The sequence below is a fragment of the Leptonychotes weddellii genome, chromosome 11, assembly GCF_054177405.1.
Source record: "Leptonychotes weddellii isolate Sample4059 chromosome 11, ASM5417740v2, whole genome shotgun sequence".
Classification (NCBI taxonomy): Eukaryota; Metazoa; Chordata; class Mammalia; order Carnivora; family Phocidae; genus Leptonychotes; species Leptonychotes weddellii.
Window position 1 is genome coordinate 71087240 of NC_138379.1, and position 17491 is coordinate 71104730.

Sequence of the window (17491 nt, forward strand, 5' to 3'; positions counted from 1 at the left end):
TCCTCATTAGCGTATCAACAAAAAGATCACAAATTTCAGTCAAGTTCTTGGCAAGGAAAATACATGCTTGGATTGTCAGAGATCATTTGTTTTCTTGATAGCCAAGAACGAACTCAGTAACATGAGCTGATGGGTGGCTACAACTCACCTTGAAGGCTCAAACAAGGTCCACACTTCTGCAACCTGGTGCAACAGTGATACCATCTGAAGCATGATATAGAAAACGTGTTAGCATTTCTGCATCTCTCCTTGGTACCAAGTCAAAGGGAGTGGGATGGAGTGCAGCATCAGGGTAAATACAAAGAATATCTTGGCTACATTCCCCCCTCATTGTGGTGATACGTAAGGCGGACAGAAGGACATTTCCGTTAAGTAGAAGTTTTGAAACTTTGCTATCTAGCAAAGTCCAAGGATACATTCTAGCTAAGGCTCAATGTCAAATAGTTCTTTGCCAAGGTGGACACTGAAGAGTACTGACCTTCATTCAGGTAGTGTGTGTTAGAGATTCAGGGACAAGAGTAGCTGGATGGGGACAATTCAGCTGAAGTTGTTTATAGATCTTTGCTTTACAGAAAATCACAACTGGTATCTAGATCACTGTGGAAACTTACGCTTTCAATTAATTTCTCTTTCTGATAGTTCCAGCAAACCAAACTACCAAGTGGAACCCTCCCCTGTGTCCTTCCTCCAGCAGAGTCTAAATCAGCACCCCAGCAATCAGTGGCTGCCCTCCCCCACACGTAACCTACATCTGCACTGCTTGTGGTTTGGGGTTGAAGGCCTAGAACTACTTTATCATTCCATGAGTCCCTCTTCATTTTCCCTCCTGCCAACCACCCTTCTTCTTGGTACAGAGACTCAAGTCAGTCGTACCTGAGTGAGACACTTCATGAAAATAGCCCCACCTTTGCTTCTGGGTGGGTCTCGAGGCCCCTGTAATCACTCCAAGGGACTGTCCTCGCTACATGGATAGACAACATGTCACCAGCACTCCTGGCTTTTCTCTACCACCTCAACTTGACATCTTCTGTGAATCATGCCTTTGATCTTTGATCATACATCACCCCTTACATCTTTTTCAGAATGGCTTCCCGCATCGTTACTGTCCCCTTTGGTCAAGAGGGATATCCTATCTCAGGTGCCCTAAAAGCATAGATAGAGAGCTTGAAGGCATACATATGTATTCATCTCAAGTTGGTCAGATGTTTTAGTTTAGTTTAGGTTGAATTATATCTAGGTTGTCTTTCCTTCTATATGCAAGGACCTTTGCACAGAGAATGGTATCACTTTGATGCAAAGAATTTCATGCATTTGTTTTTTTTTTTACTTTATTGAGGTATAATTGACAAATAAAAGTATGTTTAAAGTTTAATCATGTTGACTTGATACACAAACACATTGTGAAAGGATTTTGCATCTTCTCTGCATCCAGGCTGAACAACTGCAGAGACCCCTAGTTAAAGTGGGAAGTAAAATATTCCAGATGGGCCCACTTCCGGCCACTCGGGAGGGACATCTACTATTAGCAGGAAAGGCTCTGTGGATTGTTCTGAAGGCTTGAAGCTGATGAAATGTGGGTCTTTTGTGGCCTAATCATCAGAGAAGAGCTGGCATCCCAGTAAATTTCCACAGGCAGGTCTTACCTAGCAAGTGCAAGTGCAGCAGAATAGGTGTGGGTCTTATTGCCCGAGGTTGCACCTCTGGACCAGCTAGCTATAGTCTGACTCATCCAGGGAGGTCAGGCATCACAGGTCTGGGCCCTCTGGCACAGTGTTTGTAAAACGGGTAGATAAATCCCAAAGTTTTGTATAATCCATTTGTTATCAGCCAATTTTATACTTAAGACCTACAGACTTCAACTAATTAGAGGATAGTCTGGTGGCCAAAGAAAGAAAGTTGTTGTACAAAGAAGTATTTATCGGCTTGGGGCCTCAGGCTCCAAGGTGTACCGAGTCTCCTGCTACGATCAGATGGATGCGTTGGCTCTCATTGGATCAATGATCCAATCTGACCATCATTCATATCCTGCTCCATCCCCCCTGCCCCCGCCACTCCGCCTTATGGCAACTTCCCAGCAAAGTGGAGGGCTGCACCAATGAGAGCTGGGCTATGGTCAAGACAGCAAGAGCCAAGGGCAAAGCAAGTGCCTCTGACTGCTTTCTACCTTAACAGTGGCTTGTTTTTAATTTCTTTTAGAGGTGAAAACTACAACTTTGACCCCTTGGAAAGGTTGGTATATTTATTCCCAGGCATCTCTTCCTGGGTGGGGATGGGTATCCCAAACTCTTCACTTTCTTCCCAGATGCCTTCTCTTCTGAGCTAACCCCAGGAAGCAGCCCAGTGGGATCCTTCCCTGACCTTGGGCCATCTCTGTGCCAGTCTTGATTAACCTGTCTCCAAGGACCTGCCACTCCCCCTGGGTAGCTTCCACCCACAGACGTCTAACTGCTGTTTGCTAGAGGCACTAATGCGCCACGTGCCAGGGCCCAGAGTAGCTGCACGTCTTGGCTGCTCCATACCAGGCCGGCCTCTCCTCACACGCAGATGCTCTAATGCGATGGTCTTCTTAGACTTTGGCCTTGCATGCTGTCTTTGCTTACCCTGTTCTCTCTTTCTCTCTTCCTCTCTCTCTAACTTGGAGCTGGAAGGGAAGTGATGGGAGGGAGGGGAAAATGGAAGGAAGGGGGAGGTTCTTGGGTGAGTCACTTGGCTCCGAATAAAACATGTCTTATTTGAGGCTTTCATTCCCACTAGATGTTTCTGATGGATAAATTGACACTCATCACAGTTCTCTGGGACCCTAACTGTCCTGGTAATTAGTCTCTTTAGGCCTCCACAGCTCTCTAATGAGGTAAAGGGAATAAAGGCATCTGAGGCAGAGTGGAGGCATGGCTGCGTGATGAACGGCCCTCATCTGTGTGGCCCATGTCACCAGGATGGGCGGATGGGCTGGGCTGCTGCTCTGGCCAGAGCAGGCTCTGAGAGGGCCCCGCCCCAGGATGCTGGGATCCACACCTGCCTGGACAAAGGCCCTCATTTCATGAAATTCTTTCATATGCTGGCGACTGGGGGTGGCCTGTGTAGGGCCCACCTGTCCCAGTGCCCAAGTGGCACCAGGCCCCGTGGCCTCACTTCCTCTCCTCTCCTCGTTCTTGGAAGATGTGTGGGTTACACACAGTGGCGGCCCCGAGTTAGTGGAAAGAAAATTGTATTTGGAGACAGAAGTCAGGTGAGCTTGGGGAAGTCAATTAAGCCTTCTGAGGTTAAGTCTCCACATATGAGAGCTGAAGAGAATAATCCTCATCTCGTACCTGAGTGTGTTTGAGGGGGCTGGGACACCCTTCCAACTGCAAGAACTCTTCCCAAAATCCTAATCGATATGGTTTTACTTCTATGTATACTTTCCCTCAACTGTAAGAACTTTCTGTGACTCTTACTGGAAATAGAAAAAGAGGTGAATGGTGTTTGGAAGAGAAAACTGAGATAAAGAAGAAGGTAGGGAAAGAGTGTTTTGTTTTGTTTTGGTTCCGTTGGTCTTTTGCTTTTTTCTCTCAGTAGAATCTTAAGAGAAAGGAAAACACAGAGGCAAAGTAAACATGAACACATCAGTATGCATCAAAACATTCTGGTTCCTTCATTCTTTCAATAAACATTTGTTAAATACCTGCCATGGGCCCAGTTAGACACAGACCCTGCCCTTAAGGAGCTTATAACACAGAAGAGGAAATACATGTTAGATAAATAGAGAGAAATATAACACAGATGGTATGTATTTTAGAAGCTGGATGCAAACGGTGCTATGGAAGCAAAATAGCAGCCAAGTCAAGGAAGGCTGCCTGGAGGAGGTAACTGGGGACCAGAACGGAATCTGGAGGAGTGATTTGGGTGAAGAGCACTTCAGGCAGGGGGCAGAGGGTATGAGGATGGGAAGGAAAGGGAATATGGCTCACACGCACACACAGTTGTAGGAGCACACATGTACGGGGCGCCCGTGTGCTTGAGAGGCAGGGAGAAACCAAAGAACTTGTGGCAGGAACAGTGGCTGAGGAGGCAGATGGCAAGCAGATGATGAAATGTAGGGAATGTTCTACCAAGGAGTTGGGAAGTTTTGTAAAGGCTGTAGGAATCACATAGGTTAGTATCATGATGAACGTGGACTCATAGCAACACGGCTCTGGAATTAGCATAAAGAATAGCTTCAAGGGGTCAAGGCCACAGGGAGCAAGGCCCAATCTGTGAACTTTTATGGCAATGGAAAGGAGAGCTGATGCAGAGGACAGCTGGAGTAGTACCCTTGTCTCGAGGTTTCTCTGGGGTCAACCCCTGTTTCCTCCTCCTTGTGATCAGTTTTGTCCAGGTCAGGTTTCCTGGACGTGCCCAAGAGAAGGATCAGTTAGGGTGAGGGGAGAAAATGTGGGGGAGGGGGGCGGGGGCAGGCTGGACATGGTCCCACGCAGTGAGTGACAGTCCCCTGTGGGCCTAGGACAGGAGAGCAGCAGAGAGGCTCTGTGAGCTTGGCCAGGGTAACAATGCAGGCAAGAGGAGGCTCCAGCAAACTTGGTGGCCTTTGCCTTTCTTCTGTGGGAAGAGTTTTCTGACACAACAGGTCAGGACCCCTCTCTGCAGGCTCTCTGTGGTGCTTCCCAGCAGGCAACAGAGCCACAAAGGAACTCTGAGGGGCTTAGCAATGAAGCCAAAGACAGGGTGCCCAGAGCGCGCACCTGCAGAGGCTTCCAGCTATTGTGAGGTACCTTGGGGGTTGTTTGCCCACCCACAGCCGCCTCCCACGCAGCACGGCAGAGGCCCTGGCTGCAAACACGGTTCTACTTTTCTTACATGGTAATGAAGCTGGGTCCCTGCTGGGCTGTCTGCCTGGCTTGTGGCATTCTCCATTTTCCTCCCTGGCAACTCCCATGAGCTGGGCGGCCCCGAGAGGAGGGAATGCAGGTGGGAAGCCCAGAGCCATGAAATGCAGAGAACTGGCATTTATTCTCTTCTCCTTTACCGCAGGGCATCCTCCGAGCCGTGGCCAGGGCTGGAAGTGAGGGTGGGAATGTGCTGGAGGGAGTGGGGGGGTGGGCTGCAAAGCTGTGTGTGCAAGTGTTCAAGAGAGCAAAAGACAGGCAAGAGAAAGAGAGCTAGGCACCAACAGATGCGTGTCTGGCCAGGAGCACTCTGTGCCAGGCAGGCAGAACACCCTTGGAATCCTCGTGCCTTGCGCATGGGAAGATGGAGTGCAGCCACCAGGCCTGTCCCATGGAACCCGGCTCCTCAAAGACCTGCTGGCCCACTGACCTCAGAAACAACCTTTGTGGCTTAGAGTCAGCCTCAGTCGTGGGCAAAGGTCTTGATGTGAAGGATCTTGGAGTGGCCCAGAGCAGCAGGGCTTCCTCCAGGGAGAGAACAAACCACCTCAGCCTAGAAGGCATGGTGAGTGGCTTCTCTCCTGGGGTTCCAAAGAATGCTCTAAGGATAACACAGAGATCGAATATGAAAAAAGGAGTCCTGATGGTGGTTTACATAGAAACATACTAGTTAAATGTTACAAGACAGAGACAATTAGTGATCAATGGTAAATGATAAGCATCTCTGAAGTTAAAATGTAAGGCATTGGAGCATAAAAGGAGTGCTCCTTTGTCCCCTATATCCCACTGAGGACTGGGAGAAGGAGGGCATTCCATGACACATACCTTTTGTTTTGTGTTGCCCAGAGGTTTACTTCCCAGCTGGGTGGAGAGCAGAATACATGTGTTTTGGGCTTCTTAACATGAGAACTTACACTCCCTGGCCTTGGGAATACTGTGAACCAGACAGCACAGACACATGAGATTGGAAGACCCAGTCCATTTCAAACTCATGATCATCTCTTTAGCCACTGCCCTAGAATCAGAGATTTGTCCCAAAGGTCTAGGAATTAAAGTTAGATGGGCAGTGCTTCCAGGCCAGGGGTTCTAGGACATGATGGAATCATCCTGTATGGAATCGAGAAAGCCTGGTTTGATGCTGATCTGCCTTAGCCAGAAATGTCTCTGATTCTTAGCATCCAAGTCAGACAAGCACGTTCTGACTTTGTTTCTTGACCCCAGTGTGGACATGGCCTTAGAGGGGATACCAGCTTTAAATACCTCTGTTAAATTCAGGGCAACAGAGCCTTCCAGAGCAAGTCCAATCTGACAAGGTGGCCCACTGCATTAGGTACCCAACACATCTGAGCCTCCAAACTTGTGGGTACTGTCCATGATTCATGCTCCATTTGTTACAGGCATTCTTGGCCAGAACGCTTATGTTTCAAAGAATAGAGAAACTGCTGGGAAATTCCATGCACCTCATGGTTTCCTTGCCTCCTGCCTTTGGTCCTGTCTCCCAAGAGTATCTGTCTGCAGTGAGGTGCGCCTCTCACCCGCAGATACACACGGCGGCAGGCTGTGCATCCCAGTGTCCACATAAGCCTTCCCTCACTTGCAGGTACACAGCAAAAGGCTACCCATTTCCTTACTTCATGCCACCTCGACGTCCAGCGGGCTGGTTCTGGCCTTTCAGGGACGGGATACTTGAGCTAGCACTGCTGTGACCTCGTCCAGATGGGGAAGAGGCCAAGTGCTGCAGGTGGAAGCCCAGTGCCTGGCCCGAGATAGAGTGATTGACAGAACGGACGCTGAGTCCGACGCAACAGCAGAGTGGAGACAGATTGTTGTGTCCAGCAGGTCCTTCCCTGCACAACAGAGCGAGCTGCTAGAGGGTTATGTGCATGTTCAAGGCAGGCTCAGAAGTGGTCAGATGATGATGCAGACACTACAAGGGTCTCACTTCCTCAAAGCTCTTTATAGAATATGGATTAATTCTGCCACCTTCTTCTTGCACTTGACCTGAGCCATGGCCTTAACACGTTACCACACAGCAAAGGAGTCGTGACCACCAGCACACTTGAACCTGAGCCTCGTGTTCTCTCGTGCAAAGGCAAGCTCCCCATTATATAGTGTGCATCCACGGAATCCAAGCTGTGCAAGGTTATTTCTAGTGCCCCCCCCCCCCCGTATGGAGCAGGAACATGAAATGTCCCAGTTAGAGGGTGATCGGGTGACAGATGGTCCCTCTTAGACCAGGCGGCCCATGACGAGTGTGCTCTCTCCACAGGCCCCGGCGCAGTCAGCGAAGTGAACAACGGGACGTCGAGGAGGGCAGGCTGCATCTGGCTGCTACCTCTTCTGGTCTTGCACCTACTCCTCAAGTTTTGATGTGAGTGCCACTTGCCTCACTGGGGAGAAGCTGCCGCCACGGCAACCACCTGCCCCACAGCAACGGCATCTCCCACAGCAACAAGAGCATCCCCGTTTCTTATGAGCTAGAATCAAATGAAATTCCGAGACACAGAGCCTAATGGGACACAAATTCGAGGGAGGGGAACAAAGAATACTTTGGGAAAACACGTTTAAAAGGGAAATTGAAAATCGCCTTGCAGGCCTTGCGGATCCGTAGGCACAGCTGAGTTTTCTTTCTTTGCCCAAACGGGAAGAACGCACGCCCAGCTTTGGACCCGCCCGCAGCTGCATTGTGACCTGTTTGTGACCAGGGTGGGCTGGGCGCAGCCACTCCGCCCACTACCGTGCCCACAGCGAGGAAAATTCTGGAGCCGGCCACCCCAAATTCAACAGAGATGAACACAGAGCGAGTCGTGCAGGCCCAGTTGTGCCCCCGTGGCCCCTTTCAGAGACTGTGCCACTGTTCAGTGTGCTACAAAATGCAAAATTAAAGAAAAATAAAGAAAGAAAGAAAACGGAAACTAAACAAGACAGCCTGACAGCTACAACAGTCCCACAATCAACAGTCACACAAGATATTGTTAAACTTTTTCTTTTTTTGGTTTTTGTTTCACTACATGGACATCATGGATAATAAGGGATTCTGGTTCATTATTAATTTTATTAATTATATTTTCTGATATGAGTCTAGAATTTAGTGCAAAAACAAGACAGGACTAAAAAATACACAAATGAAAGGGGTGAGGAGAAGTATGTTTAACATTAAAAATAGTGTACTTCTTAACTAGGTTTACAACTGGTGGACCGCACACCGGGCATTAACCACCTGGTGAGGATATGTCAAATCCACCAAAAAAACACATACAATTTAACCAACATCTCCACCAGCGCTACAGATTTCTCCTTATCCTGGCATTTAATGCAGACAATACTATGCTTCTACCTGCTGTTTAGAAATGGAAGGGTGATCTGCACTGTATCTTGAGTTTGTTGGCTATGCTTCTTTTGATGACATATATTATACAGTATATATATACATATATTTTTTTTGTTAGAGTTCTAGCCATTTTATTTCTCAGCAGGGTCCTTTCTCAGACATTACTGCATGCTGTATATGGCGTTAGCTGTGTGTTGATCTTCTAAAAGATGATAGAGTTTACTGGTAATTGTGTAATCAGCTCCTGCCTTTTTATTTTCTTGGGTTATTTACACGTCAGAGACATTTATAAAAAGTGAAAAGAGAAACAGAACAAAACACTAACACCAGGCGCAGCATGTTTTCCAGGTGTGGCTCTCGGAGGCGAAGGCCCTGACAGGAGGCCTGGCTTCTCCATCATGCCTCGGGGCGTGAGCAAACAGCAAGCAACTGAACCAACTAAACAGTTAGTAACCACTTGCTTTAGACCATTATGGGAATCTCTGATGCCTTCGTGACTACTGGAGAATTGAATCCTCTCGGTTCATTTTATTTAATTTCCCACCTTTGTGTGTGTGTGTATGAAAGAGAAGAAAATGCAGTTTTTAGATAACCTTTTTTTCCTCCCCCGAAGTCTGGGAACGGGAGAGGCCTCGGGGAGGGGTCCTGGATGTGATGAGGGAAAGTGGGATTGGGGGCTAGGGGAGGGAGGGGTTGTCTCTGACTTGACATTAAAAAGTGTTCCATGTCCCTCTTCACCTGGTGTGGTACCTCATTCTCAAGCGGGGGTGGGGGTGAGGGGCAAGAGAGCCTGCCTGGCTCAGGTGTGAAGAATATGGAGGCGAATGCGCATCTGACTCAAGCTACTGCCCTTTAGCTCCCTCGTTGGGGTGAAGTGGGTTTTTCTGTGGATGTGCTCTGATGACAGATGGGCCCAGGAAACCACCTTCATCCTCCTAACAGAAGCAAAGGAGGGGTGGCTCTCATGAGGACTGCATCTCCAATGCCTTCAAGAAGTGGCTGAGGTTTGCAGCATCCCGCTTGTGTCCAAACACCCCACTTCGCAACCTGGGCAAAATGTCAAGCCTGGTTAAGGAAAGGCTTTTATGTGTGATTATTTCTGGGAGGCAGCCTAGTGCAGCTATCATGAAAAGAAAAGATAGGAAAAAAAAAAAAAAAAGCTCAAAACACTTTGGGTTAGTATTAAATAATTCCAAATTCTACCAACCAGTGTTTTAGGGACTCTCTTCCCACCATGCCTACTCCCCAAACCTTTCCTTTAGTCACAAGTAAGACAAAAAATAGATTTTAATACCAAATAGCATTTAAATAATTCTAATCTGTTCTGATTGATTCTGGGAATTAAGTTAGTAGCTGCAGATTCACTGAGAGGCAGAAATGCGGTCATAGCCGAAACTCTCAGGAATTACCGTCCCTGTGTCCTCGGGGCTCAGTTCCAGCCAAGAGGAATGGGCAATGTTTAGGAAGGAGCAGTTTCGGTTCTGGCTGTTACTAGCAAAACTGAGAAAAGATTGTTGACTTCAGGTCTCTCTGTGCCCTTTTGACATTCCACCCTCACCACCAGGTGCCAGCTACCCTTTCTTCCCAGCAGCATGATCTGGAGCAGTCTGGCCAAACCTCACAGAAATTTGGCTGCTTTGGAATTAGCCCTCACTTATATCCCAGAACTGCTAAGGCATGGGATTTAGGTGTCCTTAGACTGAAAGTGGATGGGTGAGATTTACCAGTTCTCCCTTGCCTAAAACTACTCTAGGCACTGGTGGGAGGATTTGTGAGCAGGTCATAGTGTTCATGGGATTAAAGTGGACATGGGTAACTCCCGTATGCTAAACTTGAGCCCAGACACCTCTGAGTAAAATGTACCAAAACATCTGCAAAGAGACACTTCCTAGAGTTTTTGGAACGTGGGAGCACGGGGACACATGGCCTCCATTTGAATCAGAGCTTTCTCTTTCATACTTACTGAGCATGCTTTAGATCACTCCTTCACCATCCTCCCAGGAGGGACTGGTCAGTCACAGCGAAGTCTATAAAGTGGCATTGATGAGGAAGGCTTAAATTTACCTATTTGTGAGTTCAATAGCCCTTGTTGTCTTGTGGTTCTTTAGAACGTTGGTTATTCAAAAGCACGGGCCTTGTAGAAGCAGCTTTGGCGTGGCTGATGGGTTCAGCAGATAGGAGAACCTCCTATCCTGCAGCAAGAGGGAGTTCCTCTCATTTTCGGCTCTGTGTGCCACATAGTCCCAATCTGCCAAATTTCAGTCTTTAAAGGGAGCATCCATGTGCTCACAAGAAAGGGCCTTTAACCAGATGTACAGTTCAGTCCAGGAAGACATGGCTTTGATTAGGAGCTTATAGGGACAATTCTCCAGGCCTGTCTCTTTTCAGGAAAAGGAGTTTGGCCAGAGAGTTCTTGTTCATTAAAGAAAAACATCCTGAATAGTGTCTGAAGTTATCTTTCTTGGTACAGATACAGATGGAAGACTGTTCCTAGGCTGGCCTGGATTTCAAGTGTACTGGACTCCTTGAGACTCAAGACTGGCATACTTTAGGATTCATCCAGCATCCCCCCCAACTTTAGGATGTCCTTTGGGGGAGCCATGATTTAAGTCTGGCAGGTTTTATCCCATAACAGTCTCTCCTGTGTTTAGGGGGTGGGGTGGTGGGGGATGTTCTAGCCCTCACCACTCTAAGCAAACTCCTAAAGAACCCCAATCATCTTATTTCAACAGAATATCTGTTCCTTTCTAGCCACACAGATGGGCAATGGCTCACAAATTGTAGTTAAGTTTTTCCCCATAATTCTTCTACCTAGTGGGTTCAGGTGTCTCACCTGAAGCATTATGAGTACTTGTCCAAGGACAGCCTTCTGATGAGTGGAACCTCCAAATCTGGAACTATAATCACAGTTGATGGTCCACAAATATTTGTTTTTGTTGCTGTGGATGGTGATAATGATGGTGATGATGAATGACAGTTACTGTTCTTCAAGCTGAAGATAAGTTAACAAATGAATTAACACTAAAATTGGAGTGAGATTTAGCACTTTTCATTAGACTGACTTATCTTTATTGTATATCTCAGTTTAGAAGGGAGGGCAGTCACACCAATCAATCACAGAAACGTCCCTTTAATGTGTGCATTTGATTTTTTAAAAAACGTAAAATCTGGGATCAGCAAAACATCTACATGTTTTTATACTTACAATGGTACAAATTTGAGGTACTTCTCAGGACAGAACAAAAATCTATGCAAAGGAGAGACATAGCAGAGTAGATGGTCCCTGCTCGTGATAAGCCTACACAGCCTTGTGCTTCTATGGCCAAGTGTATATGCACATGCCAGCCATTTTCTCTTCATCAGATAAGCAACTTAAAAGAACTGAGATTAGTGTATCTGAGAGAGGCACTAAATAATACCTCTTTCCAGCATTAAGAAAAAACAAAACAAAACAAAAAAACAAAGGTAAACTAAATCCCAGACCTAATTTGGTTCACAACTTGCTCACTGGGATTTGATTGTATAGTTAGCGTCTCCTTTATCATCCTAAACTCCTCAATCAGGTCATTCTAAAGCATCAATCCTTACCTCTCTCTGCTTTTAATTCAGATGCTGTTTCCACGAGTGTCCAACTCTATCTTTCTCCAAGGCAATAAAGGTAAATGAATATCCCCATGATTTGTGAGTAACTGAGATCTCTGAGTCTCTGCATCTTCATTCTAATTTCCCTGTCCCTCACAACTTCATATGTCTCCCATCTTATCCACATTATGTGACTAGAACAACATAGCTTTCTGTAGCAGACTGTCCAATTCCTGAGCTCAATATATGATCACTTCTTATAATTTATGTCTGAAGCGTATTGGTGCATTATTTTTTATGAAGGAGGCTTAGTTTGGCTTTCATTTTCTGAATGTTGATCTTACCGCCATCCAAGCTTCCATGTAACTTAGACATTGCTTCTGACATATTGTTAAGGTACATGAATTCATGTCTATACTTCAGGGATTGTTAACATTATTCGAAAATGAATTGTACCTCTGTCAGAATATCTATTTGATTAAAACTTCCTAGAAATATAAGTTGGCTATGGCCATAGCATTTACCTGGTTTCCAGTGATTCTGATTCTGGAATTTCTCAGTATCAGTACAGTATTTTGGATATAGAACTGAACTACTGATCAGTAGAACTAGGAACTAGTCCAGATTCTATTACTAGCTAGTTGGGTTCTCTTTATCTTTTATATAAGGTGTTATGATGGGGGATTACTAATCATTTTCAATCTTCAAAATTCAATCATGTAATTTCAGACTTAATAAGATTTCTGCAAGTAAAACTTTGGAAAATTGTGTTTTTGATAAACGACAATGGAAGGTGTGAATTGGGGTGAGTGATAGAGCCAATGCATTGTCCTTGTTCCCAGGATGGCTTACAAGAAGGGGACATGCATGATCAAAGCTGCCATTTCTACAGACATGTGAAGTGACTCCTTAAGGAGAATTTGAGGGATGGACACCACAGCACCTGGAAAGGAGTGTTGTCTAATAAAAGACAGTAGCTTTTTCTAGAACAGGAAATGATGTTAGCCCCAAGCTGCTGTTCAGTTTTGCTCTCTATACGACACAAGTAAAACAAGAGAATAAACTGCCATACATCTTAAAGTCTAGAAAAGTAAAAGATATTGGAGCTAAACAAAATACTCAGAGTTCTCACTAGGAATGTGTGTGTGTGTGTGCGTGTGCATGCGTGCATGTGCGTGCTTGTATGTGCATGCATGTGCACATGTGTGTGGGGAAGTATTTATTGTAATTATTAAATTACATAATACTTCAAAATAGATGGCACCTGTTATTCCCAAGATCCATTTTTAAAATAATAGGAGAGAGTAATGAACAGAGAGGTCTCCAGATAGTATTTTTAATAATTATATCACATTCCCTGATAAGTGTTCTGCTCAAGAGTCCAGAAATGTTTGGGCAGGTCTCATTTGACATATTTGTGTATTGTTGGTTCAATTCCAAGTTTACTGAGTGCCCCTCACTTTTCATCCTGCCCCTAGACTCTATGCTTCATTTGTAACTCCTCTGTGACGAGCATGAAGATATAAGAGGCAGTGGGCCAAGATTAGACTGAGTTTGGCGTTGGAAACTGTATGATCCCTAATCCCTTTTTCCAAATGTTTGTTCCTGGCCACTCTCTTAAGCTTCAGTTTCTTCTGAAGGCTCATTTGCAAAGTTGATGGAAGGATCAGGTGGAGCCATCAAGCCATATCTCCTACACTCTGTGAACTGCAAAGGGATGAAGAGCACAAGCCATAGAGCACACACGTGGGTGAGGGGTTCCTTGTCTTCCTTTGGAAGAAGGGGTTAGAAAGAGAAGGAAAAAGAAAATAAATGCTTTATCATGTCACCAATTCAAGCCAGTGCCATGTCATTCTTTTCATTCCCATCCACAATTATTCTCATTGTACTTGGCCACTTGGAAAGGAAGACAGATAGGAACTAAGATGTACAGTAATAGCTGCTGTCTGGTAAACACAAAATTCTGTTCTCTAAGTGTCCATCTTAGAGTTTAATAAGCAAGAAAAATGAAAATAAAATGATAAAATAGAGAAGAAATTCAAAATACACAACTTATTCCTAAGTCTGTATGTGGGAGGGGGTGTATATTTACACACAGAGAATGTGCCCTGTGGTGCCAAAAGTAAGTTCTTAGAGGGTAGAGGTGAGGCCCTGCCTCCTTCCTCACCGGAGTCACTGTGAACACCATTCCTAGACAAACTTTAGGCAAAATACAATCAAATTTCATACTTTAAAGGTAGCACATGCTATTGCATACCAACTTCCCCTCATTTTTTGAGGGCCGAGTATAGCTAGAGTAGAGAGAATATGAAACAGGCAGCCAAAGGATGTGTTCTAGCTCAACATAGGATAGGTTTTGTGGTGGGATCTGTAACAGGTCATCGAACCTACCAGGGCCTCAATTTCCTAATTGCTAAAATGGATGTTGGACAAGCTGCTCTCAAAAGGCCTCCTAAGGTCTGCAACACTATGGACTTTCCTTCTCCATTCTTCCATAGTTCACATCTATTTCCCAAAACGAGAGAAGTCCACACTTGAATTGGTCTTGTGGAGATAGGTAAGAGGTATTGCTATTCACACCTGGCTAGGAAGGACCCCTTTTTCTGGCATAGAAATAAGGATTAAGAAGCCTATCTTTCTCAAAGCTTTGGATGTTAGGCTATTCTTTGAAAATCTGAAGAAAAAAATACAGTCACATTCTTAAGAAGAAATCCAAACAAGTACACATGCTCCAAAAATGCTTATAAAATGCTCTAGATGGTTATAGATGGTTTGTGGACTATTCTAACCCATATTAAAGGACCCTACTGTGATGTTGCATTCTGGATTTCCCTTATAGGATGCTTACCTTTCTCAAATATATTTGATATGGATTGTGTCCTACACGCTTTGATTTTTAATCAAATGAACAGAAAGCAGCCGCTTCTGGAATCACCCAGGGAGTCCCATATGGACTAGAGCTCATCATTTAGGAATACAACCCATAATGATGTAATTGCTCAAGCTCTTTGCCTACAAACCCTTTGTTGACTGACTTCTCAGAGTATGTTTCTTACTCCGACAATGACACCAGTTTAGATAACACCAAACTTGTTGTACTAGCTAGCAATTTGTACCAGCTAGTAATCCTGACTCTTCCTGTCCGCCAAATAGCTCACAGTCCACAGGAAGCCAAGGAAATTAAATCACCACTGTTTTCTCCCCATTTCTGTTAGGCCTAAGGTGGACAGGACATTTTCCTTAATAAAAACAAATTCATCAGACACTCCATGATCCAGAATAATGGATAATTTATCCTTCTCACTAGCATTCTCTTCCTCATGTTCTGGGTACAGGATGCCTCCCTCCAAGAATGAAAGACTTTCTTCATCTAGGGAGCATTTGATTGAGCCAACAGTAGCACAGCCCGTGTGTAAAAGGGTCAGGCAAACCATTTGCCCAGCCCTAGTTCTGCACAAGGAAATCAATATTCCACGGTGTAATTCACCAGTCAGAAGTAATCGCCCTCGATCACAGCAGCCCAAGGGCAGCAAATTCATTACAACGTTTTTGTTCCCATTCTCTCACGTACCTCAACACTGCTGCTTTACAAATGCGTCAGACACCCTGGCCTCTTGATAATTTTTGCATTAATACCTGTCTTTTCCCCCAGCCACATGCAGAATCATTCCTCTAAACACTGGCACACTAGGAGCATCTATATTAATGTCTCATCATTCCTTGTCTTCAAAAATATAAAAGAATAATCAGTCAGGTAGAGTCCATGGCATAAGATATCTGAGCTCTGGAACACTGGGCATCAAACTAGAATTTGTGAGTAGAAGCATAGGCCATTTTCATTAACAAACATAGCAGTGTTAAGACACATCCCTGAACTATCAATGAGAAAGTCTCTCTGATTAAATAGCCCACTAGCCTAGCTCACCTATGTCTTCTTTAGTAACATTTTTTTCTATACATTTCCCTTTATCTTCTTTTCTCTTCCTCATTCCCTTCCTCTGGTACAGCCTACCTCTTTGTACTAATAACCTAAGAAACTGGAGATCTAAGAATTTGAAAAAAAAAAATCAGTTCCATAGGGTTGTTCCAGTATCCCTGTTTACACGAGGCATTCTGAGAGTAATGGTGACTTTGATGGAAGAAATGTGATCTTGTTGGGCTATACCTAGGAATACACATTACCTTGAGTTAGATATGTAGTACACTGAACTACACATCAGCCCAGATCATTGCCAGGGGCTTAACAGACCTCTAAGACAGTTCTACACTACAAACTGCATCAATAGATTCTAGCCACTTGGTTAACTTAAGGCGGAAAAGCTAGTTTGACTCAGGCATATTTATCCAGCTTTAGCCATCTAGTGACTAATCCAGATGAGCCACATGAAAAGAACAATTACCAAAGAACTCCCAGGTTCCATTACTTCAAAAGTTCCTTGAGGAGTGACATTAACAATATGGCTAATAAGATGCTCTTGTCATATCCCCCCTTTCTACAACAATTTGGTATCCATCCACAGGCAGAAGTGTCTTTGTGGGAGCTGTGGGATCCAGAACCATATGCCTAGGGACCAGAAGGAGTCTTGCCCACCTGTGCATCAAATAACAGACATACCAACCTTGGTTCTGGCTGTGGACCCTGAAGTGACCCATGAACCAGCTTCAGCCCCTCTCAGTCACAGTCAGGAACTCCTAGAGAACATGATCTTAGATCAAGCATGAACTTGAGAGCCTTTATGCAAGTCCAGGTTTCTGACAGAGAAGTTCCATCACAGAATTGGAGCTAAAAATACAAGTTTGGATGCCTTAGAGAGGGTAAGAGGAACAGTTTGACTTTACTTACATAACCCTTTTCTCCAAGGCAACACAGCTCAGTGCCAAGCGAGACCTTCTTAGTCCATGATTTCTCCCATGGGGTAAAGTTAAAGTGTGTGAGTAAGCACTCATCTTCCCCAGATGGGTTCCATTTCCCTCTCACTCCATTCAGAGTATTGTCATGAGCTGCATGATTGGGGTACTGGAAAGGCTGGAAGAGGCTGGAAGAGTGACAGGACTCTAGGAAGGCATTACAAAAAAAAAAAAAAAGTGCAGATCCTACTAACTGATCAGACTCCATCAGGAGGCCTTCCCATGAGCTGTTTGTGATACCTCATCCATGGATTCCCCCGGTTGGCCCACACCTACCCCCAGCATTTCACATGCCTCACCCACACACCCTCACATCCTATGGCCAGTCTTCTGGGCATACCATTAATATTGGCAAGACTAAGCTTTGGTAGATGGCTAGTGAGCATGTGCAGAAAAATAGCCCAAATCTACAAGCCGAGGAGAAACCACAAACTTGAGCTTTAGCGCTGCCCTTGGGAAAGCAAAAGGGAGGTGTCAGCACTTGGCCTGGTGCATTGCATAACAGAGAAAAGGCACACAAGCTTAAGAATTCTGCCACAGGAGAGAGCAAAAAGTGTGGAAAGGGCATACCAGTAGAAGGTCTGACAAAGCCTCAGAATCCCTAGCAGAATGGACAGAAGGTATTTCTTTCCCAAAGTCAGTAAAGACTAGAAGAGGAGATTGCTGCTGATAATGTGAAGATAGTAGAACTTTAAGGAACATGAAAAATCAAGGAAACATGATACCACCAAAGGATCACAGTAATGTTCAAGTAACCTACCCCAAAGACATGGAGACCTGCAATTTACTCAATAAAGAATTCAAA

General features: G+C 45.0%; 1 protein-coding gene across 1 annotated transcript in view; it reads left to right on the forward strand.

The window, feature by feature from the left end:
* LOC102744761 (neurotrimin) overlaps positions 1-13514 on the forward strand; it is a 40346-nt gene extending 26832 nt beyond the window's left edge. The window contains exons 7-8 of the mRNA XM_081797344.1: positions 2197-2229; positions 7135-13514. Of these exons, the coding sequence (XP_081653470.1) occupies positions 2197-2229; positions 7135-7235 (134 nt within the window). The 3' untranslated portion in view covers positions 7236-13514. The remainder of the gene's footprint in view (positions 1-2196; positions 2230-7134) is intronic.
* The last annotated feature ends 3977 nt before the right edge of the window (positions 13515-17491 follow it).